The sequence below is a fragment of the Dacryopinax primogenitus genome (assembly GCF_000292625.1).
Source record: "Dacryopinax primogenitus strain DJM-731 SS1 chromosome Unknown DACRYscaffold_3, whole genome shotgun sequence".
NCBI lineage: Eukaryota > Fungi > Basidiomycota > Dacrymycetes > Dacrymycetales > Dacrymycetaceae > Dacryopinax > Dacryopinax primogenitus.
Genome location: NW_024467200.1, coordinates 760398 through 781715, shown reverse-complemented (window position 1 = coordinate 781715; position 21318 = coordinate 760398). Strand labels below are relative to the sequence as shown.

Genomic DNA, 21318 nt, shown 5'->3' with positions numbered 1-21318 from the left:
AGACAAGTGATGAACCGCATACGGCAACTTGTTAGCGCTTACCAGTACTTTCTTATGGTGTCATTTCAGACTGAACGTCGCTTCCTGGAAGCCACGAGGCTGTCCATATTGAAGAAGACTTCTTCCAAGTTAAGCATAAATCAACGGCAAATTCTCTTGCAAGCACCATCAGTCGGAGGCGAGAGATACCGCGAAGAAGGGTATACTGTTCGGCACAAAGGATATTCGATATCTGGAAAACGAATGTGATAATTTTCCTCTGTCCCGTTCAAAAATCGTATAATACACCATGCCTAGTTGTCCCGGTACACTGGTGGTCCATATCCTTCCGTCTCCTCGCGCTCTCGTTGCAAATACTCCTTATGTAGATGGGTATTCAACAGTGTTGACAAGCCTTGCACCAGTTCGCCGAGTTCGGGAGACCTTGGCGCGCCTTGGACATTTTGTGACTGGTTCACATTTGTATGTGAGGACATCGAGGTCATCTCGACGGGATCGGGATTCGCGATAGTCCGATTCATGCGCTTCTCCCGTCGTTGATTATTCAGGGAGTAGCCTGCTGCCACAGGCGTGACCATGCCTGAACTTGGAAGGCTAGCTGTCTCCGAATTGATACGCGCCGTCGAGCTCGTGTGAGTGTTGAGCGCCCATGGCACAGGAAGGGGCGGCAACATGTCTTTCTCTGGTTCGTTTTGAGGCATCGTATATCGAGTTTCCTTCTTCAGCCGAGACCACAGGACAAAAAGAAGTACGTTCAACCCCAGCACGAGCAGGAGGAGTCCGCCAAGGACGGCCGCTGCGATAGTGCCAGCCGATATCATCGAGGGAGCGGGCCGGGATGGGGTGGCCACCGCAAGCATTGCATCTCGTGTAACGGTGTCGTCCATAACGAGGATGAGGGTACTGACAGAGCTGCTGACCAAACCACCTGGAATCAGTGGCATCACCTTCGGGAATGCTGGTACGTAATTCATAACGCTGATGGTATGCGGCACAGATGGGTCCAGGCCACTTGCAAAATAGAGAATTGTTTCAGAATGTCGCCAATACAGATCGCTGGCGTTGAAGGACGATGTCTCCATTCCGTCTAGCGTGATGGTATAAGGGCCGTAGTTGAACATCGATAGACCACGAAGTATGAAGGCAGATGCGCCTGCAGAGAGCAAATTAAGCAATGCAGAATAACGGAACAGCACGATGCCTACCTTTAAAGGTATAAGTTGCGATTGTGTCTGGAGCGTATGTCGCGCCTGCCCGATATACTCCGTTCCACATGTAGGTATCATCCGTCTCAACGATCCATGCACCTTGCCAATCCCATCCAGGATCATCACTGTTGATGATGTTCGTCTTTTTAGGTCTGGGAATACATCAGCAACCCAAAAGAAGTCGGAGCCATGACGCATACCCAGGCTGACCCGCGTTCATTGTCACCACAGCTCCGAAGAAACTCATTGCTCCGGTAGACCCTCCCGAAGCTTGCAATATGATGCTATGGGAGCTTGAGGAAATGTTGGTAGCCACAGACATCTGCTTGACGAGTGACCCATATCCAGAGCAAGCGTCATCGGGCAAGTGGCCCGTCGTCAGCATCTCCTGCCCGTCGAGAGTGACGATCCATGATCCATCCGTTGAGAAGCACATGTAGACTGCGCTACCTAATCAATGAGTAGGTCAGTTGAATGTCTAGACCACGACGTACGTGGATAAGACATACCGGTGAAGTTGAGGCTCACCGTAGCTCCTGCATACTCTGTTTCTCGGTAGGCAATTCCAAACCCTCGATAGTATCCCAGAGGGACCTACAGAGAAATTCAGCAAACACATTAATATTGTACGGTGGCAGAATGGGGACGACTGACTGCCGCTGAGTTTCTGATGGTATCCGTAACGGAATAATCAGTGTAAGAGGAATTCCATCCCTGTTCAAAGGCATTAGCGCGCCTTGCAGTCCAACGCAAATCAACACACCAGGGACGAAGGTCCATCTCGAAAAGGAGTGTAGCTAGGATAACATCAACGCAGGTCTCTTGTTTATGAAGGCAGACTTACGTGAATACAGGACTATAAGAAGGTAAAGTAAGGTTGTATGGCTGAAAAGTGAGAGCCATTACAACACGTCCCCAGAAGATAGAAAAGGAATAGTAGCACTACCGCACGTTGGCAAAGATATTATTACACAGTCATTGGTGTGCCTATCAGTGTTTGACACCTTAGCAACGCATTGCCACGGCCTCAACATTTCTGAAAGAAGGTTAATTTCCAAGTTGCGTCCCGTTTAGATGAACGCGTTTGTTCTCTCGGCATTTGCGGCACGGAACTTCCTCCCCGACATTCGCGGTCATAAGGGAATGAATTGTTGGGTAATATGATTGCATTCATCGAATCGTTTTTGGGTAATACAATGGGAATACTACTCTCACAAGATAATGCCTATCAAGGACGACAGAGAAAGGCATGTGGGGAATCTGGTTGTCGAGAGGCGAGCAGAGGCAGGAAGACGAGCCCCGACAAGCACGGCACAGAAACGGCCCAAACGAGACCCGACAAGACATGCAACAACGAGGGAGATCGAAACGTTAATGTACAAGGAGCGCAGAGGAGACGGACGAAGAAGACATAGTACAAGAACTCAGAAACTAAAAGCACATACAAACATGCAGACAATGAAGGATTACGGCTTTCATGTCGGGAGGTATCTTCACAGTGAATGCGGAAACGATCCGCATTGTGACATATTCCGAATGGCGAAGGTGCAGTTGGGGCCTCACGAGAGGTAGCGCTCGTTGAGCGTGTGAACCTCCTTAGCAAGGTAGGGCCAACTCAACCTACTTTCCATGCCGTGCGTTTCGGGCATGTTGTTCTCGCGAATCTCGTCTTGTGCGAGCTCTACTTCCCATCCACAGAGGTTGTACAGAAGACGCATGTTGGGCTGAATAAGGACGCTGCAGAAAGGTAATTTAGCATCGTAATTCCCGTTCTTGTGGTTTGCTCACCTCAGCCTGCGCGAGCGAACCATGAGGTAAGCCTCAACAAGCGAGCATTTCAAATGCTTCATAACGTATGCAATCGTCACGGTCGCGCTCCGGGAGACGCCAACACGGCAGTGGACAAGCACCTTGCCGCCCTCGTCCCGGGCTTTGTCAATCCATTCCACAATCGGACGGATCTGCGGACGCAAGCTGTCGATACCATCGTCGCACACGCCCTTGATATCCAGAACCTTGATCCGCCCTTCGCGTTCTTCCATCCAGAGGGAGCCCCTGCCGGCAAGGCTGTGGGTGACAGGACAGACAAGGTTGAACCCAGTGCCATTTTCGCCGTGCCCGGTCGGCGGCACCAATGCGCATTCGCCAACGGAGACGACATGGGTTATGCCGAGGGCATGCAACATGAACGCGTTGGAGGCATGGTTCAAATTCCCAAGATACAGGAATGGAAGGACCCTGCTTGGGAAACTGCCGTCGAAGCGCGGATCGTCGAACCAGATTTGGTGGTCCGGGAAGCCAGGAAGGCTTGGGGAAGTGCTTGCACGGGCCCGTTTAGCAGTTTTCGGCTTTGGCATCATGAAAAGGTCTGCGTCGAGAGGAGTGTTGGGAGCAGAAGAGCTCATTAGGGCGATGCTCGGGACTGGTGCAGCGCTCGACTGGCTCCTCGTCCTCCACTGACCACTAAGCCTCCACTTTTTGCCCCCTGCGCTTCCCGAGCTTGAGCTCGTGACGCTCACCTCACGCGGAGTCGGGGAAGGAATTGTGGGCTGCTCTTCTGAGGCGGCAGCGGCAGTAGCGGCAGCCTCGTGAGCACGTTCTTCCACCATCTTTGCCTCGATGCGGCGGAGTACCCCAAGTTCGTTCGTGTAGACAAAGAAACTGCGATGCTTCTCAACTTGTAGTTCAAGATACGCCTCCGGAAGGCTGAGCTCTAGGTGGTGCATCAGCCAGCAAAGGGCAAGGAAAGACGACTCGGTGTAGCCGTCAGCAGAGTAAATAAGGACTTTGAGAGGGCGGGAAGGACGGAAATGACCCTTGGAGCCGGAAGCGCTGGGGCGGGTAGTGCCATACCGCGGGGAAGGCATCCATTCGGGATTGATGGCACGTTCGAGGAACTCGAGGAAGGGCATGAGCTGAACAAGGGTGGTTTGGTTGGAAGGGGGGGAAGAAGGGAAAAGAAGGTGGATAGCGGACATGGGGTTCGGGGGAGGGCGAGGCTTCGGAGATGGTTCTCGACGACAAACGCGAGGTGTGTCAGACGGAGACGTAGAACCTGACAGGTTCAGCGGTGTTGGTGGGCCACTCTTGGAGCGAGTGAAATGCAGCTCGCTGAGCTCGAGAATAGCAGAGGTAGTGGGGCTGACAGGGCTTTTTGGGCTTAGCGGTGGGCTGCTCATGCGCTTCCTTCCCGGAGAAGAAGTCGCAGTTGTGTGCTGTACCCATCTCTCGTCGAGGTTCCGCAGGTGCTCTTCTGCTTGACGGATGTGGGAAGAGCTTGGGAATGGGACACCTTCGTGGCATTCGATGCAGATGTCGCACAGGCCGTCGTTTCCTGTCGGATCGAATGGGTCTGCCGAAGTGGCACGGAAGGGCATTGGTGCATCCATGGTGTTTCCAAGCTAATCAGACGAGTTAGATTAATCGAAAGATAAGAACTGATCCTGTGCATACCCAGACATGCGGGGAAATCTCAGACGCCTTCGTTAGATTCCTCATCTCTTCCTTCTCCCGCGCAATGAAGTCCACCTTATGCTTGACCAGCCCGCGGTGGTCAACAGCTACCAGGTGAGGGTACTTCTCCTCGATGACATGGAAGGGGTCTGAATAATTAGATGAGCCACTGCTGTTCACATTAATCTGCAATTACGCACCAGTGACCACGAAGACATTGTATGCAACCAGTGGGACGTTTGGCCACCTCTGGTGCCGATCCGCCGCCTTCTTCTCAATTGCATGTTTGAAGCGCTTGGCAGCGTTGATAGCGGAGTTTGTTAGACCACCCGCGGAGTAGACGATGATATCAGCCAAAGTGACGTACTTGCCCTGAAGAAAGGATCAGTTACGGTAGGTATATGCGCATATATCCGTACCACTTGGATGCCAAAGTTTCGTAGGGAGATGCCATCCGGAACTCCAGGGTCGATGAACTCTGGATGATCCGAGGTGGGGTCAAAAAGAAGATTAGCAGCGCGGAAGGATGAGGTGAGTAGCGGTGTGATAGCAGAGGTGAAGGTAGTCGTAGCGCCGCGGGAGATGGACCCGGGAATGAGCTTCTGGCCATCAGGTCCAAGATTTCCCGTAGGTGAGGGTAGGCTTTGACCAAAGACGGATGCGGGAGGGGAATCAGTGTTGGGGGACGAGCTGGCTGAGGTCGACGATTCTTCTGATGCCTCGCGGGAGTGGTCCAGCGAAGGAACGGCGTCCGAGTCTGGAGGCGTGCTGTTATCGCTGTCATGGCCTGGAGCATCGTCGGACATGGCGTCGTCCTCGTCGTAGAATTCGTCGTCAGAATCCTCCATCAGGCTGTCGTCGTCTTCGTCGATCCAATCACTCTCCTTCTCGCGCTCCTCCACGGCAACACAGACCAGTCCTCGATAGCGCGGAACAAGCATGGACGTGACATGCGCAGAGTTTGGACCGCGGGATATCATCGCGTCCTGGGCGAAGAACTGTTTTTGTGCTTCGTTGTCTCCGTCAAGACCATGGAGGTAGGGAAAGAGGACAGAGTCGGGCACATCTGACATCGCAGAGATGTGCCGGAGCATGGCGAGCTGGTCGCCATTGATAGCCCTTATCGGAGCGAAGGGGGCAGGGCGGTCGTGGATGAGCTGGAGGCTCTCGAGGAATCCTGGAGGGTACTGGACGCCGTGTACGGGGAGATCAGGGTTGATAGCTGCCAAGAGGGATGGGGGAGGTGATGGGGGTTTGGGGACGTTATCTGCACTGACAGAGATAGACATGTATATGCTGTGTGATGTGGTACAGAGTCAGAGATACGTCGTCTCTGTCGTCGCTGTTGGCAGATTGTTCGTCGTTGTGGTGGGGGGAGGGAGGAGGAGGAAAGGATTGAAAGGGAGATGTTTGGAGAGATGGGATGGTTGATGAGGAGGGCGACCGGGACCTCGGGAAGGGACTGAATGGGATGAAGCGGTACTCTATGTAAAGCCCAGGGCATTTCTCTTCCGGGCGACAGGAAGGGTTCTGGTTGGCGCGAACGGTTGGGTTGTTCGAGGCGTCTCCACACCGCCCAATTTCGCACAGACTCCACGGCCTTCCTAGGAACGCAACCGCGTTTTGCTTATGGGACTCCGATAATCAAGGATTAAGAAGGGTAACCTATTGTATATGCTGGCATTATATTGTCTATCCCTATTACTGTACATCTCAATATCGAGCATTTTAGAGCGAGCGGGCTTCATCGGCGCAAGTCTTGTACACCACCGGTCAGCGCGGACAGCGGTATGCAGTAATAAGGGCCCTCACCCATACAAGTGCGGAATCTGCTTCCATCGTCAACTGACAGGCAAGAAGCACAGCCGGGCACTGCCACCGCCATCGCCGTCACCTTTCTTCCCCAATTCTTTCTTCCTCCGTCAATGCAAAGGCAATGCTCCATTTGAATGGCGCAATTCACATGTCAGAGGCGAAACTTGAGGTGAAGCATCTTGGAGCCCGCTTCTTATTGCGCCTCATTCCTCATCGGTGATTGCGGGCTCTTTCCCCACACACCTGGAAATAAATCCCTTGCTCATTTCTCGGGATCACAGGGTGACACCGATGATACATGCGAGACCTCTCTCTGTAATACATGTACAAAACTCCCTATGCTCTCCAATCAGATGAAGGCACACCGACCGCGACCCCCTGTCGCTGTTCCCCAAATGGTGCCCCCCCTGCCCCCCGTCTCCGCTTCTCTGCCTCCGTGTCTCTCATCTTTCCAGCCAGCGGTACCATCTCATATCGACATCTGACATCTCTTGCCGTCGGCTGCTTCTTCCTCTGGCTCTCGGCAATTCGGCCCCTGTCGATCACTTCGATCACTTCTAAGATCAGTCTCTCGAGATTACAGCAGAATCCAGCCCTCCTCGACTGCGCAGGTCGCCTACATTGTCGGTTCTATTTTGTCACTATCAGGTAACAGATGACTGAGCTGGCACTTCAAAGGGTCTTAAGAAGGCAGTCAACCACATTGATAACGGGATGAATGGGCTGGAATGCCGCTGACCAAAGGTCTGGAATCATGATGCGGTCGCGTGCCGCTTCTCAGTCAGAATCAACAGTCCAAACTCGGGGGTTGAGCTGACCCATTTTATCCAACCAGATGATTGACCAGGTGGTGTATTGATCCTTATTTAGCTCACCAACAATTGCAACGTTGCCAATGGACCGAGGCCATTGTCTAGTTCATTCCATACACATGCGACAGAAGGGTCGCGCTGTCAATCGAATCTCAATCTGTTCCTTGATGACAACCCTTTCTTGCGGCGACACAGCCGCCCCCTTGACAATCCCAAGCCTTCCTCGGCATGCGCTGCCGTTTCTTGCCGTGACCAGATTTGTCTCCGGTCTTCCCTCCTTCTGGCTCGTTGTGTTTCAACAATTGATTTCCTTCCTCACACGACCCTCCCAAACCGCTGGCTGATGATCAACGACCAACATCATCTGTCCCTACTCGCAACCACTCCTTCGCAAAGAGTTTCATTATCGCCCTTCTCCTGCCGTAATTGTTTAAGCTATCACCGTGCCGGCCCGACAATGAATGAAAGATTCCAAGCATTTCCTAACAATACGATCGCTATGCTGGACACATATGGAAACATGCGGATGACCACTAACCCAAAACGGTTGACTAGGCTCATACAAATGGCGAAGGCGGAACCATCCCGCAACGGCGGAATCGCATTTCTCGCTGGGTCTTCTGGTCAATAGTTCTAGACACACCAGCCTTCTCTGCAACGGAACATCTGAGCGAGATGCATACAGGTCGATTCCTCCATGACGCTTCTCTGCGGTGATAAAGGAACACCATCTGCGACAATCGCGCCCCCGGGCTAGAAGAGATCGGTACAGAAGTGCTGTCAGAACCAAACAAACAACAAACTCTTCAAATGACTATCGTAATGTCCGCCGTTGTGTTATCAGTGCCTGGAATGCTCTGTGTTTCTGCCAGGTACCCGAAACTGCTAAACAATCAGGGACGTCATCTAACTTTATCGCACACATTTCCATCCCTACAGTAAGCACCTTGATGATTATTCTATTGTATCCTTGAACTTACGAGACGAATATTTTGCCTCACATTGGTGAGTAAGCACATCCTGGGAATCGTGGGAAAGCGCATGTGTCGATATAAATTACTGTCCAGAACCGACCTCATGCGAGACATGCGGCCATTCGAAGAACCCCCCTCAACATGATGCACTCCGCTCCCAGCAATTTATTTACAGGTTCATATCCTGACAACCGGAAATATGCAACCCCCTGACCACCCTGGCTTCCCTGTTCCCGGTCATGGGAAAGGCTAATCCCTTTACGAGACCATCCATTGAACATCAAGGGTCCATCAAAGTCACCGATGTTATATTTTCTTCTTCCCTGAACGCCCCCAAAACTGGGCTCGGAATGCCCTGGCATGCGTTCACAGCGTGTTTGGGGGCTGACAGGGCACTGGGAAGCACACGAGCAGTTTTGCGAAGCATCGCCGGGCGCCGCTTTTATCATGATGGTTCTGGTCTGGGATTTCCAGCCTGTTTACAGACCCTTTGAGGCACTTTAGCGCCCATCTCAACAAGCTCACTTCGATTGATGGCTTTAAATTCTTCACTGCCAGTACATTTTGGGTGTGTGTTATCCAACTATTGGTGTTGATTATAATGGAAAGTGGCCTCCCAAGAACTTGGGCAATCTCGGCAATCCAGCGGTCTTTATGAGAATAGGTTCCGCGATAGGTCGGGGGTTCGTGCTGTTACGAGACAATTTCCACTTGAGCACGCATTTCAAGTTAGAAAGACATATGGCCATCGGACGGACACCTTCCTATTACTGAGAAGAGCAGCTGCGAGGTTACTTAGTCAAGATTCGATACCCCGGGTTTGAGGAAGACACGCCTCTTCCCGCCCCAAACTATGACACGCTGTCGAAGCTCATGATTGGTCATGTAATAACATTCCCGTACGAAAATACGGATATGCATTAGTACGTAAGGGCCTACCTTATCGAGTTTATTCTTCTTACAGCGATTTCCTTGCGTGTGATAGCAGACCAGAATACCTGATGCGTGTTAAGCCCGAAGAAGCTTATGAGCGCCAAGTCCTTCCCGGACAGGGAGGCTGGTGCTGTGCGCAAAACACCCTCTGCCTCGGCATGCTTCGTGCACTCGGCTATCCTGCCTACGCGGGCGCAGGGCGAGTGAACCGTTTTCTCAGTGCGGAAATCGACACTCCAGCCGAGTACAAGCCCCTTTGCCATATGGTGTTGTTCGTCAACCCCGAAGGCATGGAGACACATGTTGTTGACGTGGGGTTTGGAGGCGGAGGACTGACACGGCCTCTCGAACTCCGCGAAGGGGCCGAAGTACCGGGTGCGAGCGGCGAGCGAATCCGCCTGCGACGGTCGCTTGTGCCCGGAGCGGTTCGTCAGGCCCAAGACGCGTGCGTTCTCTCGGCTAAACGGATGGATAAGGATCATTGGAAAGACTTGTACCATTTTTCGGAGACGGAGATGACGCTCATGGATATGGTCGTGCTGTCCTATTCGAACTGCGCCATGCCCGGGGTTGGGTCGTTTTGGTACGACGTTGTTGCCTTCTTCTTCAAGATCGAGCCTGGGACGGAGGAGCAGCCAGAGGGGTCAGAGATGTATCGAGTGATATTGACCGGCGGGAAGGTTTGGGAAGACCGGAAGGGAGAGAAGAAGCTGATCAGAGCGTGCGAAAGCGAGGAAGATCGTGTCCAAGTGCTGAAAGAGTATTTTGGGTTAACTGTCGAACTGGAGGATATCAGGTGGATCCAAGGTCGAGCAGCGGCTCTCGCCAACGCACGCGTCATCGAAACGAAGTAGGACTAGATCGCCGAATAGTCAAGGTTGATTCAGATGATACACGGTAGACATGTGTAACATACCCATGCTGGGAAGGACTGAACCGCCGAGAGCGGCTGAAGCGATAGACTTGACAAGGGAGTGCCACAGTACAGGAAGGGAAGCCAGCGGATCCACACTGGCCGACTCTTCGCACGTTGTCGGATTGCGTGCCGGTCCCGGTCTTCCAGAATGTCCGTTCTGACTATAAAGCGTAACCCATTCAGGGTTGCAAATAAATGCAAACCTTGGTCGGTTTTTCGCCATTGTTCAGTCCCTGCCCTGAATAAACAGAAGAAATGAACAAAGGGCCGTTTCCAAGCCCCGTTTCCGGAAAGCTGACTCACTAGTACTGCACGTTCATCACTCCAGCCACAGAACGCGGGGGCGGGTGGAGCCCGGACCGCGCATCACCTGCTGAAACAGGAACCATCACAGGACGTTTTAAGCAGTCAGATCCCGTAACTCCGCACGGGGGAATGCATGCTGACATGCGAGTTCCGACATTCGGAAAAGGAGTGATCGAGAAACCTTTTGGCAGAAGTAGGAAGATACGGAGAGAGGCTGGCTGGTTACCGTCTCAGGTTGGAGAACGGCTTCAACACGGAAGATAGGCTCCACGGGTCACACGACCCCTTTCATGTGTGGTCCGTGCGGGGCTAGGAAGACAGGAGAAGGGCAGGGGGTGTCAGGAGTCTGCCTAAGGGGATGTCTGAATATTGTCTCAATTTGAGACTGATTTTGACAGAATAGACGGACATTAATGCCGATTTGGAATCAGGAAGTACTAATGCTGATGGTGGCGGTTGGTGATCGAAGATCGGATGCATACACAAATTGATGCGACAGCGACACTTGCTCGACGCGTCGTGCACCACCAACCACCAACCGCATAATGCTCATCCCACTAACACGTCCCTCTTCCTCCTCCCCTCCCCTCCCACCTCCTCTAGTCAAGCTCGGCACCCAGCTCTTCCTACTAGAACTTCAAGGTTCGCTCGAAGTGACCGGGACTCCCGAGCTCGGGGAAGGGGCAGTAGGCCAGCTCAGGATGGGGGTACGTTACTCCTCTGCTATGCTTCAGAGACTGGACTGGAGCGCTCACGCATGGGTAGGAGAAACCGACGCTGCAGATCGGACATCATCTACTCGAAGGGAAAGTCGTCACCCTCCCCAAACCCCTTGCCGTCCTCCGCAAGCGCGCCTCGCGACCACACTCCACCGAGCCCGAGCCCCAGCCCGAACCCGAACCCATGAAAACGGAAGACGAAGACGAGGCCATTGAGAGTCCTACGGCGGGAGGAACGACCTACGAGATCCTCGAGATCGTACGTCTGAAATTGTTTTTTGCGAGACGGCCTGCGCTGGTGGTTTCCAAGCCTGGTGCGGGTGCGGGAGGGGGGAAGTAGTTGGAGTGGGGTATGAGGTATGATCGACGGCTTGCGGATGGGGGTGGATATGAAGATGATGTACTGATATAGATTTGTATTGATATTGGTATGTAATACAATTCTCTTGCATTCTGTTCCCTCCCATCCAGGTACAGGTGTATCACCTCTGAACTTAAGGGATATATGCGTTGGAGCTCTAGTTAGTAATCGACGGCCTCATTCCTACAACAGGAACAAGGTTGCCCACGGGATGCGCAGCAGCGAGGGGGACGTCATTCCCCTTTTTATGGGAAACTTTAACGACTCCGGTGCTCTGGCGCATATACCTTCAATGGTCGATGCCGAGTAGATTAGGTCGCGTACCCTGAAGATCCACGGGACGCTCCACCAGGTTGCGGTTTATAGGAACATACATTTTCAGACGATCACTACCTGATACCTACTGTTATATTCCCAAACGGTCGACATAGGACAATGTACAAATGCAGAATCACACAATACTCAAACCCAAACTTTCAGAGTACAGAGTTGTAGGTAACCTGACGTCATCTAGACGTTATTCCTGGGTGGGATCCTATGAACACGAGCCAGCATATTCCAAATGCATACAGTTGCATATCCGAAACGCCAGAAGAAAACTGGAGCGCAAGACGATAGTCGATAGAGGTACGGATAAATTGCTGGCAAGGAGGCATATGGCGCCCCACTGCGTCCCTTTGTGTCGGAGCGCGCATACTTGTTACAGGTTGCGGGGGGCGAAGATCGGTATGGTTGCAAGAATACGGGAGTTGATGTGCGCGGTCGAGGTTGTTTGCAATTTGGGGGTAAGGTGAGACCGAGTCGTTGGCTCGGGGAAGAATTGCGGGAGAAGCTCATGCCCTGCGGGGGTGAGGGGTATTGTTGGGTCGATCATGTGCCGAGGAAGTGAAGCCAAGCCAAAAGCCCGAAAATGCCGTCCGCTCGCGGGCGTTCAAACAAACCCATCAAACTGTCCCTTGAGGATCCGCTCGCTCATCGGGCTCACGCTCCGCCGCTTAGGCTTAGGGGGCGTGAGTGTCCGTCCACGGCCGGTGCCGGTCCCCTGCAACGGGGTGGGGGAGACCACAGCGGGCTGCGGAGAGGGTTCAACGATGGTGGGCATAGCCCGTTCGTTGGCCGCTGCGAGCGGGCCGGTGACGGGCGCAGTCGGGGGCGGAGCAATGAACGGCTGTACAAAGTCAGCATCACGCGCCTGGTAAGCATATGCAGGACCTACTCTGCCGAAAGCACCGCTAAGGCTGAACCGGCGCATGAGTCCGCCCTGATCGACGTGGGGCGGACTCGCGGGAACAGGCACTGGCCCGGTGGTAGGCGGGAAAGGCCTTCCTGCCCAGCCGGTGCTCATCCTCCTCGAAGCCACATGTTGCTTAAATTCCTCAGCATCGTCTTCCACCGCACTAGCACTAGCGGGACCAAAGTATCCGGCAAGACGGGAAGCAGTGGGAGAAGTGGAGAGCAGGGGAGCTGTGAGGAACTTTGACAGTGTGGGACTGGTGGGGGAGAGAGGGAAGGGGGTGCGCAGGGTCCCCTGGGGAGGGGAGGAGGAAGGGGACGCTGACAGGTCGGGAGGGTTGGAGGACGACGACGACGCGAGGGAGGATGATCGAGTGCGAGTGATCGGGATAGGGATGCTGGTTGGACGGGTTGAGGTTTTAGTGTGTGTGGTGTCCTGGGGGAGTGCCATGGTAAGAGTGAAAGGGGGAAGGAAAGGGAGGCAGACCGAGTTTGGGGGGTATTTATACGGGTGGTGCCAATGGGGCGATCAGAAGCAAGTGTGGGGGCGGGAACAAAGAAGATCTTGCTAGAAACGGGTGGGTGACTTCCCTTTTTGGTACCGTCGTCAGCCTTTGTGAAGGTGGGTTACTGCTGCGTGACTGCGAACTTCCCTTGGAGAGATAGTGAGCACCACCACGAAATGGGTCATGTGGGGCTAGCCCTTTTGTTCTCTCACCTAATCAATCAAACGCCACACAACACCGCCACACGTTTCACATGTCTGCTTCCCCGCATTCTGTCTACACTCGGCCAGTCTATTCCCGCCCCAATTGAATACTCCTTGTCTTACTCTGACGAACCCAAGCCCTCGGCCTGTCAACTACCCGGCAAACGTCCCCTATCTCGAACATATCCACGGCGCTAATTTCCATCTGTCATCATCATTCTCATCCATATTGACCAGCCAGCCACAACGCCCTCAACAGGAAATTATACTCCCGCATACCCACGTCCATCAAGCCGAGGCAGATGTCAGAAGCTTTGAACCCCCGCAAGCTTGTACAGGTGCTCCTCCTGCATCTGTTACAAAGACCCTTAGCATACACACCTCAAACAAGTTTCGGCTCACTCACCCACGGCACGTCACCCTTCCCATACCCAGGTGCAGGTCGCTCCCAAGGGACTGCACGGTCGAGCCATGCCTCGTCCCGCACGGGCAGCACGACCCCTAACTCAAAGTTCGAAATCTTCCGTGGCAAAATACGATGCACAGTCAGCGCATCAGCCTTCCCTAACAGACATCAAGCCTACCCAGAGTTTGGGCTTGCTCAACGTGCCGGACACAGAACCCCACGCGGCCATGCTGAAGTTATGAGACCTGCGACTTCTCAGCCCAGACACGACTTGTACACGAGGAATAAATTTACCCAACATATACCCATCCCACAAGGTTCTTCATATCCTCCACATCAGATAGCTCGGGATCAGTGTCCGATTCGGACCCGGGCTCGGGGACTTTCACCGTGCTTTTAGCGCTAGCCCGTCCCTTCCCTTTGTGCAAAGATGTCGCCGGCGGCGTGCTGGCGATCGCCCCGTTTTCAGCAGGGTCAACGAACGTGCCGACAATCATCTGCGGAGGAAGTTGCTTATCACCGTTTCAATGTCTGACCAATATTCACCTTGGTATGCATTAGCACACGCCCACTCCGCGCTCGAGAATCTCGGAAAAGCTTCCTTGGTGCATTCGGTTTGGACCAGTACTGTTTCCTGCAGAAAAACGAGCCTGCTCCCTAAACTCTTGTCAGTACTTCCTCCTTAGAGAAACAAGATGCGTACCAGCCGACCAAGGACTGTATTATCGACGGTCGTCAGGGATGGGTAGACAATTTGTATAGCAGGCCAGGGCTGCGCTTTGGGTCTCCGTTTGGAAACATCGGGGGACAAGCCGCAGCCTGATTTATAAAAGTCATTCAAATATTGGGTTGTATAGTTTCCGATCGACGATCCCTGAAGAAGTCGATTGATCAGATCAGGAGACAGTGGATTCGAAGCCTAGGGAAGCCTGCTCACCTGGTACTCCAGGTTCAGTCTCTTGCCTGTTGGTGGCTGCGCTTTGAGCTGGCGCACTGCTTCGCCCAATCTGGGATGCCCCCATCGGCGAACACTATCCCAGTCCTCGTAACTGCCAGCAGGGCTACCAACCAGTTGTGCTGTTACTCTGCTCCAGTCCCATCCCGTAGCAAGGGCATCCAGTGAGGGGAGAGGCAGATTAGGATAACCGCCTTGGACGAGCGCAGAAAGACCGTTATGCACATTAAGTATCTTGAGGAAGGACGCAAGATAGACGGGGAATGGATGTGGTTCAGCTGAGGAATCTTTGTTTTTCGCAGGGATATCTTGTAGAAACATGGTCTGGATGCACGATCAATATTGTCAAGCTCGCAAACGTCATGTATGCGCACATTCTCGATGTCTCGCCAGTCGTCTGGAACTAAGTTCGCAGTGGGTATAACCAGTCTCAGCCGGCCATTCTTATAGAATAGCTACACTGTGAGGTTAACTCAACCCGCAATACGCGAAATAGCTGTGCTTGCCAATAATAGCTGGATCTGCGGTCAGTTTCAGCTCCGTAGCCAACAGAAAACTAACCTTAACGTGCATAATACCGCCCTTGTTCATCTTCGGGGTCGCATATATCCATCCATCCAGAGGAAGTGGTTTAATCTGCGGTTCCCAGCGCTCTCTATCGGTGGGGTGGTTGATAGATAATAGTGGTACCTTGAAAGGATCAGGATGAAATGACAATGTATGCATCGAACAACGAACGCCAGCGGGGATCATAGATCTCAACCACTCAAAATCGGTTCCAAATGCGGAGGTCAACACGAACCGTAGCTCAGACACCTATATAGTACAATTCAAGTTGCTTCACAAGGGAAAAGGCAGGCTTACGAACCGGTGTGAGGATCTCGGCCATTCCAAAGACAGGGCGCGCAGGATTCTTGGGGACATGCGCGTTCCTATTTTGACGCACTTCACCGTCCAAGAAGAGCTCGGCATTTATCGACGGATGTTTTGATGTAGAGATAGAAGAGGAGAGGGAGGCTATGGCAACTGCAGGTGCCGTGCGGACACGCTTGTTCGGAGGCGCGCTCGAAGCCGCTTCTGTAGTTTCTAGGTGTCGCTTTTGACGCGCCAATCTCTCTTTCTCCAAGGTCGCACGATCACTTAGAAAATTAACCGGTTGGGTTGCATTTGGCTTCGAAAGGGGTGTGTCATTCAATGATGCCTTTACCGTAGAGGAAGTGGTCGCAGAGGAAGGACGCGTATCTCGAGGGAGAGACGTTGGTTCTCTGGGAGCACCCGCTTTGGAGAGCTTGATTGCTCGAAGCAAGTCCTCATCTTGGTCGGAATCATCGCTGATAGAGATCGGGGAGTTTATGCCGCCTATAGATGCATGAGTGTTGCGATCCCTTGGACAAAGACAAGACCTCACTATGTTCGCCCAAGCTGAGAGCGAGAGCCCTGGTCGCAGAAGGGGAATCAATGTCGTTTTTCCAACGCCAGGTGAGTTCACTTTACAATTTCAACTGTTCATCTTGTTCCTCTTCATATTCGTGCATGTTCCGGCTGTAGAGAACAATCGACGCGGTGGTGGCAGAAAAGAGTACAAAGGAAAGCAACGCGCGCCACGGATATAGTGCCCAAGAACGTGACTTGGCAACCTTTCGTAACACAATTTATTATCGTTAATTTCCATCACACTTTCTATCCTGCGTCCTACAACCCACACCTCTATCTCACTGCGGAAATTCAGCAGACACAATATAGCTGTTGAAACACAGTAAATGATCAGCATATATGCGTCATCTAAATAACCAAAAAAGACAAACCCCCTATCAACCAAAAGACCTCTGGCACGAATCAACACGGTGTACTACATCCGGGGTCAGATATTGACACAGACAGCACCAAGAAGATCTTACCCGAATGACCCACCTCCCTGCTACAGCCTGATCCACATTTCCTGCATCCCTGTATTCCTTAAACGACTTGGGCAACGGCAGTCGTTCTTGAAACTCGGTTAGCAAGGCGGTGAGTGCCTTTGTCGGAAGAATGTCTGTATGGGAATATAAGTGATAACGATTGAACCATTCGACCGATTATACCATGCGGATCGGAGTGAGCCACTAACTCAACCCCCTTCTTAGCTGCAGCCATCTGCACGTCATCAGGCGGATTCATGCACGGGGGAGAGTCGCAGTCGAAGAGGTTGAGGTGATCTGTCACAACAGGTTTGGCAGAGTGAACGTCTGCTATGACGGAATACAGCTTGTAGAGATGCTTCGCTGAGAAGTCGGAAACGCCTATAGTCTTGATCGAAGGGTTGCAGGAGAGTGTCTGCGAACACGATGGTCAGAAAATGATGCGGCGAAACATGCCGAATTTCGTACCTCCCATAAGCCGCACACGTCCTCAACCTTTGGCATCCCGACTTCCTCCCATTTGTCTTGGCCATCCCATCTGACGCCCTTTAACTTGACAATGAAGCGGGCAATCTCCTTCTTCCCCGTCGCCTTCTCTAGGGCGGTCAATGCTTCGGCAATCCAGGTTTGTCGGACTTTCTCCCGCTCCTTCCCCTTCGGCGTGCTCTGTAAAGAGGGCGGTTCAAAGAAGAACATCTTGACGGTGATCTCGCCTTCGTTGTCCTTCGCGCGCTTAAGGTCTGCTTCCTTGGGAATGATCAACTGCCCTCCCTTGCGTACCCCTAAACTCTCTGCCTCTTCGTCGGTTGCACTGAAGCAGAAGCTCGCTGATTCGTCGGGATGCTCGGTGCACGGATCCAGCGCATAATGCAGGGACGCATGAATCGCATGTAGGAGCTCGGTGTTCGAGTTCTCGCCAGACAACGAGGGTCCTCGCGGGGGAGTCCACGAGATGGCGTGCCGGGTGATGTTTTGCGTGTAGAGCAGGAGCGTAGACGCCATGACGAACGCAAATGTCGCAACACTTGCTCTTTCTATTGGGGATGTAGATCGTCAGGGGGTTATACGTCAATCTGGTGTGATTGCGGTCGGTACCGGCCAGCGTGCTGTTTGCTGATTCGGCAGCGAGCAAATCGGATCCAGCGGTTGACACCCGCTCCTTCCCAGAGGACGCACAAATGCCCTGTTCCAAATTGGCCTTGCCCAGATCCTGGGAAGAGGGTATCACAGACAGCGAAGTAAGAAGCTGACAATGATGATGACTCCAGTCTTGGTCCGGAAAATGTACCGGTGCCCAGGCATGGCAATTTGCAATACACAACCTGAGAGAGCGCTTGCGCCATCCGCGCGGGTCAGGGTACGGCAACTCTCTCTCCTGAAGAATTCCGACAGGGTTGATTTCTAATCGACGTGTACACAAATCAGCTCTTTCTCTGCTTCTTATCCAATCCATTGATAGCACGATGAGCCATGCGTGGTGAAAGTTATCGCATGGTTCGATGCACCGGATTCATCGGGCACATATCAAATGTGCTCGATTAGTTGAGACTCGCTTTTCTCTTCGCGGTCGCTTTCTTGTCGCTCAACGGTCGTGAGTTCTTCTTGCAGCGGTGCCGCAACTTCGTCTCCGAATTTACCATTGATTTCTTCAAGCGAGAGTCCCTTCGTCTGATGATGTTGAGAATCGTCTCACAACGCCCGCATCGAACCTCACCTCGGGAAAGTACCGCCATATAACAGCAATATTGAGCGCTGTCATGCAGATGAAGAAGAGATAAAATCTCCACTGAATGTTCGCCAACGCGGTTGGTGCTGCATCGAGATAGATGACAGTGGAAATAAATGTGCCAACCATCGAGAAGGCCATTCCTTGAGACCTAATATGCGTGGGGAAGATTTCGGAACAATACACGTACGACGTGTCATCGATACCACTCGCGTAGAAAAAGATGAACATGAAAGTGAACAATACGCCAAAAGCATTGCCAGTGGTGTTCGACGTGCCGGCAAATTGGGCTGTCATTGCACTTTCGCAAGACGATGCGATCATGCATCCCGTGAGTCCGATAACTAGGAATGACAGGTGAGCTGTGCGCCAGTCCTGACGAAAGAACTTACGCAACAGTCGAACGCGCCCCATATAATCCATAATGAAAGAGGCCAGAAAATTGCAGACCATTGCCAGCGTCACATAACAAGACCCCAGTATAAGTACTAGTCCTCCTGTGTAACCAAGATCGTGATATAATAGCACGATGTAATCTACTTCGGCATCAGAGCAAGAGTGCTGACAGCCTCATGCAGACGTACTGTTCACTATCATTCCACCCGTGGTCTGCGCTGCGTATTGTGTAAAGAAGCCCATCCACATCCTGGATCTGTAGGACGGCTTCGTGAATATCTGCTTGAACCCGCCTCCACTGTCCCATGCTGCCTGATCCAGTTCAACTTGTTGCACCATCTGGCGGAATTCGTCCTTCGTATAAGCTTGATCTGGGTCGTTTGGCCGACTATGAAGTTTCGCTATGATCTCCCAGGCTTCTTCTTTCCTTCCGATTAGAAGAACTGGCCAAAAGGTGAGCGGATACCTCACCCAATGTATGTCGATTACTGACGCCAGCGAGGTGATTCTGGGACCCATGGACTACAAATGAGCAGTCCAAGCGGCCATAAATATCCAACAGCGATGGGAAACCGCCATTGGAAACTTAGGTTGGACGAGTAGAACGTTGCCACTCCAACCCAGCTGGCAATAGCATAACCAACAACAATCCACGCCCCTCAATCGGAATCTTAGTACTTCGTTTCAAGACTCTTGTTCAGTGGCACTGAACGTACCGTGTTGCCCAACCAGCAATCCTCTCGACGTGGGAGGTGAAACCTCTGCTTGATATATGGGGATAAGAACCACCATCATACCAATTCCCCATCCCGTGATGAATCGAGCAATCAGAAACATCGCCACGTTTATCGCGCCCGTTTATATGGCAGTACCGACTACACACACTAGTGCCGCAAGATTCATCGTGGCCTTCCTTCCATATGCATCGTTCATCCAGCGAACCATTATTGCACCAAAACTACCGCCAGCAGAGAACAGACCATTGACAGCGCCCTCAACTGTGTTGGTGAATCCAGGGTTGTCTTGCAAGCCGAAATATTGAAGGAAGCCGGGCTGTCCAATGGTATTCGAGATTACGCTGAAAGCATAGCCGTACGACAGCGATCCGAACGTCAGGAGGAGAATAATGCGAATATTGTAGGCTGAGTAGTGCGCCATTCTGCAGGGCGGTTTGTCACAAGCTTGTTATCCTCCTCACTGTGATTGAAATGGATTTTTACATGAAGGTGGAGTGGGCAGACTCCACAGCAGAAGCTGACCGCAGCCCCATGAGAACGACCAGACCTAGAGGGCCAGTAGATGTCCTTATCTTTTAGCCAGCGAAACCAACCCCATGACTCGCGGAAATGAAGAGGATAACAATGTGCTGTCGACAGATCAAGCGATTCACGAAGTGAAGACACTCAGAAGAAAGGGAATGAGTTCCGGTGGACCTGTTGCATCCTATTGGTCTCGGAGGTGGTCGAGAGGAGCAGAGTGTGCGGAACATGTTCTGACAGCAGCGAAATAGGTCAGAAGTAGGTCAGGGTTAGAAAGCAAACACCTAGGGTCAGCAAGCATGTAATCACACCCCGGAATACAATTCTTCTGTAATGGACAAAAATGGGAGGTACAATGAAGTCTGTCAACTTCTTTTGAACCATGTTTTGTGTTACTCACTGACAGAGAGTATAGAGGAAGGCAGTTGCAAGAAACCCATCACCATCTTGTTCCATAAATATAAAGACAACCTTTGTCTCCTTATACAGCACTTAAGAATTGTATACAAAGAATTACCTTCTGCTATACCCCAAATAACCTACAGATTTGAGCTGAAATACTACTCTCCTTGATGTGATTGATATGACTTTGAAATGGCCATTGTGGAGTAACAAACTGGATACTTCCCAATACAAACATGTAGATAGAATAGATAAGAAAGATCACAAAGGCTTTCTAGAATCTCAGGCCCTGTTACTTTGCCCTCTTTATGCCTTAACCTCATATGCCTGTCTTTGATACATCCTCTGCCTCATATGATAAGGCTTAAAGTGCTTCTCAGGCAAACCAATCACCCAAGGAGTAGGGATATGCTCTCTCCACCCATACTTCTTTTGATTATTATAAACCTCAATAGTGATATGCATTCTTGCATCCATATCAGATTGATGAACTGATGAACTATAAAAGATATAAGTAAGGGGCATAGTGTTAGGGCAACACAGGCTGACTAAGTCTGCTCACCTAAGAGTGCCAAGAGTCTAAGCAGGCAAGAAGGAAGTGGAGTAGACCTGATGACTAAGACCTATCTACAGTATAGGTACCTGTGGATGATCCTAAGAGACCAAGTCTGAAGAGACAGTCCCCAGGCAGAGTAGGCCTTATATTTATACCTCTGTGGTGGAACCTGCTAGAACATGTTGCTTACTCAGCCTAGTCAGGTGATCAGGTCATATGACCAAGGATGAGGTCATATGAGGTCATGCACAGCCATGCACAGCAGGTCACCTGACCATCCA

General features: G+C 52.0%; 6 protein-coding genes across 6 annotated transcripts; 2 read left to right on the top strand and 4 right to left on the bottom strand.

Annotated features, from left to right (window-relative positions):
• Nucleotides 1-293: 293 nt before the first annotated feature.
• Nucleotides 294-2111, bottom strand: DACRYDRAFT_104697 (uncharacterized protein; the record flags this gene model as incomplete). The annotated part of the gene is made up of 7 exons (XM_040767968.1): nucleotides 294-1153; nucleotides 1206-1360; nucleotides 1409-1658; nucleotides 1718-1802; nucleotides 1863-1922; nucleotides 1972-2005; nucleotides 2053-2111. 7 exons carry the CDS (start codon nucleotides 2109-2111, stop codon nucleotides 294-296), a joined length of 1503 nt encoding a protein of 500 aa, XP_040631719.1.
• A 250-nt stretch (nucleotides 2112-2361) lies between these two features.
• Nucleotides 2362-5963, bottom strand: DACRYDRAFT_93238 (uncharacterized protein). Its single transcript, XM_040777139.1, has 5 exons — nucleotides 5081-5963; nucleotides 4862-5033; nucleotides 4662-4810; nucleotides 2997-4609; nucleotides 2362-2945 (listed from the first exon to the last, which is right to left on the bottom strand). Exons 1-5 carry the CDS (start codon nucleotides 5948-5950, stop codon nucleotides 2768-2770), a joined length of 2982 nt encoding a protein of 993 aa, XP_040631718.1. The 5' UTR covers nucleotides 5951-5963; the 3' UTR covers nucleotides 2362-2767.
• A 3139-nt stretch (nucleotides 5964-9102) lies between these two features.
• Nucleotides 9103-10049, top strand: DACRYDRAFT_47507 (cysteine proteinase; the record flags this gene model as incomplete). The annotated part of the gene is made up of 2 exons (XM_040774761.1): nucleotides 9103-9185; nucleotides 9248-10049. Coding segments are annotated over 2 exons (885 nt in total), but the record flags the coding sequence as incomplete, so codon positions are not given.
• A 913-nt stretch (nucleotides 10050-10962) lies between these two features.
• Nucleotides 10963-11476, top strand: DACRYDRAFT_13957 (uncharacterized protein; the record flags this gene model as incomplete). The annotated part of the gene is made up of 2 exons (XM_040771010.1): nucleotides 10963-11124; nucleotides 11183-11476. 2 exons carry the CDS (start codon nucleotides 10963-10965, stop codon nucleotides 11474-11476), a joined length of 456 nt encoding a protein of 151 aa, XP_040631716.1.
• A 2039-nt stretch (nucleotides 11477-13515) lies between these two features.
• On the bottom strand, nucleotides 13516-17840 carry DACRYDRAFT_114134 (phospholipase D/nuclease). The gene is made up of 17 exons (XM_040769768.1): nucleotides 17167-17840; nucleotides 16882-17113; nucleotides 16699-16832; nucleotides 16606-16649; nucleotides 16209-16288; nucleotides 15669-16159; nucleotides 15539-15616; nucleotides 15362-15490; nucleotides 15307-15315; nucleotides 15175-15255; nucleotides 14783-15124; nucleotides 14549-14719; nucleotides 14392-14502; nucleotides 14140-14342; nucleotides 14024-14090; nucleotides 13846-13959; nucleotides 13516-13792 (listed from the first exon to the last, which is right to left on the bottom strand). Exons 1-17 carry the CDS (start codon nucleotides 17698-17700, stop codon nucleotides 13745-13747), a joined length of 2868 nt encoding a protein of 955 aa, XP_040631715.1. The 5' UTR covers nucleotides 17701-17840; the 3' UTR covers nucleotides 13516-13744.
• A 266-nt stretch (nucleotides 17841-18106) lies between these two features.
• DACRYDRAFT_93234 (MFS general substrate transporter) lies at nucleotides 18107-19978 on the bottom strand (the record flags this gene model as incomplete). Its single annotated transcript, XM_040777138.1, has 5 exons — nucleotides 18107-18366; nucleotides 18413-18960; nucleotides 19009-19263; nucleotides 19314-19478; nucleotides 19693-19978. 5 exons carry the CDS (start codon nucleotides 19976-19978, stop codon nucleotides 18223-18225), a joined length of 1398 nt encoding a protein of 465 aa, XP_040631714.1. The 3' UTR covers nucleotides 18107-18222.
• Nucleotides 19979-21318: the final 1340 nt, after the last annotated feature.

What these genes read in the sequence shown, in the direction of transcription:
- DACRYDRAFT_114134 (XM_040769768.1), bottom strand. Translation starts at nt 17,700, where the DNA reads ATGGCGTCTACGCTCCTGCTCTACACGCAAAACATCACCCGGCACGCC. An exon ending in GTGGGATGGGTATATGTTGG is followed by an intron (nt 14,091 to 14,139) that starts GTAAATTTATTC and finishes GAGAAGTCGCAG; the next exon opens with GTCTCATAACTTCAGCATGG. An exon ending in TGAGCAAGCCCAAACTCTGG is followed by an intron (nt 13,960 to 14,023) that starts GTAGGCTTGATG and finishes TTGCCACGGAAG; the next exon opens with ATTTCGAACTTTGAGTTAGG.
- DACRYDRAFT_93238 (XM_040777139.1), bottom strand. Translation starts at nt 5,950, where the DNA reads ATGTCTATCTCTGTCAGTGCAGATAACGTCCCCAAACCCCCATCACCT. An exon ending in GAAACTTTGGCATCCAAGTG is followed by an intron (nt 5,034 to 5,080) that starts GTACGGATATAT and finishes TCCTTTCTTCAG; the next exon opens with GGCAAGTACGTCACTTTGGC. An exon ending in GTTCGCTCGCGCAGGCTGAG is followed by an intron (nt 2,946 to 2,996) that starts GTGAGCAAACCA and finishes ACCTTTCTGCAG; the next exon opens with CGTCCTTATTCAGCCCAACA.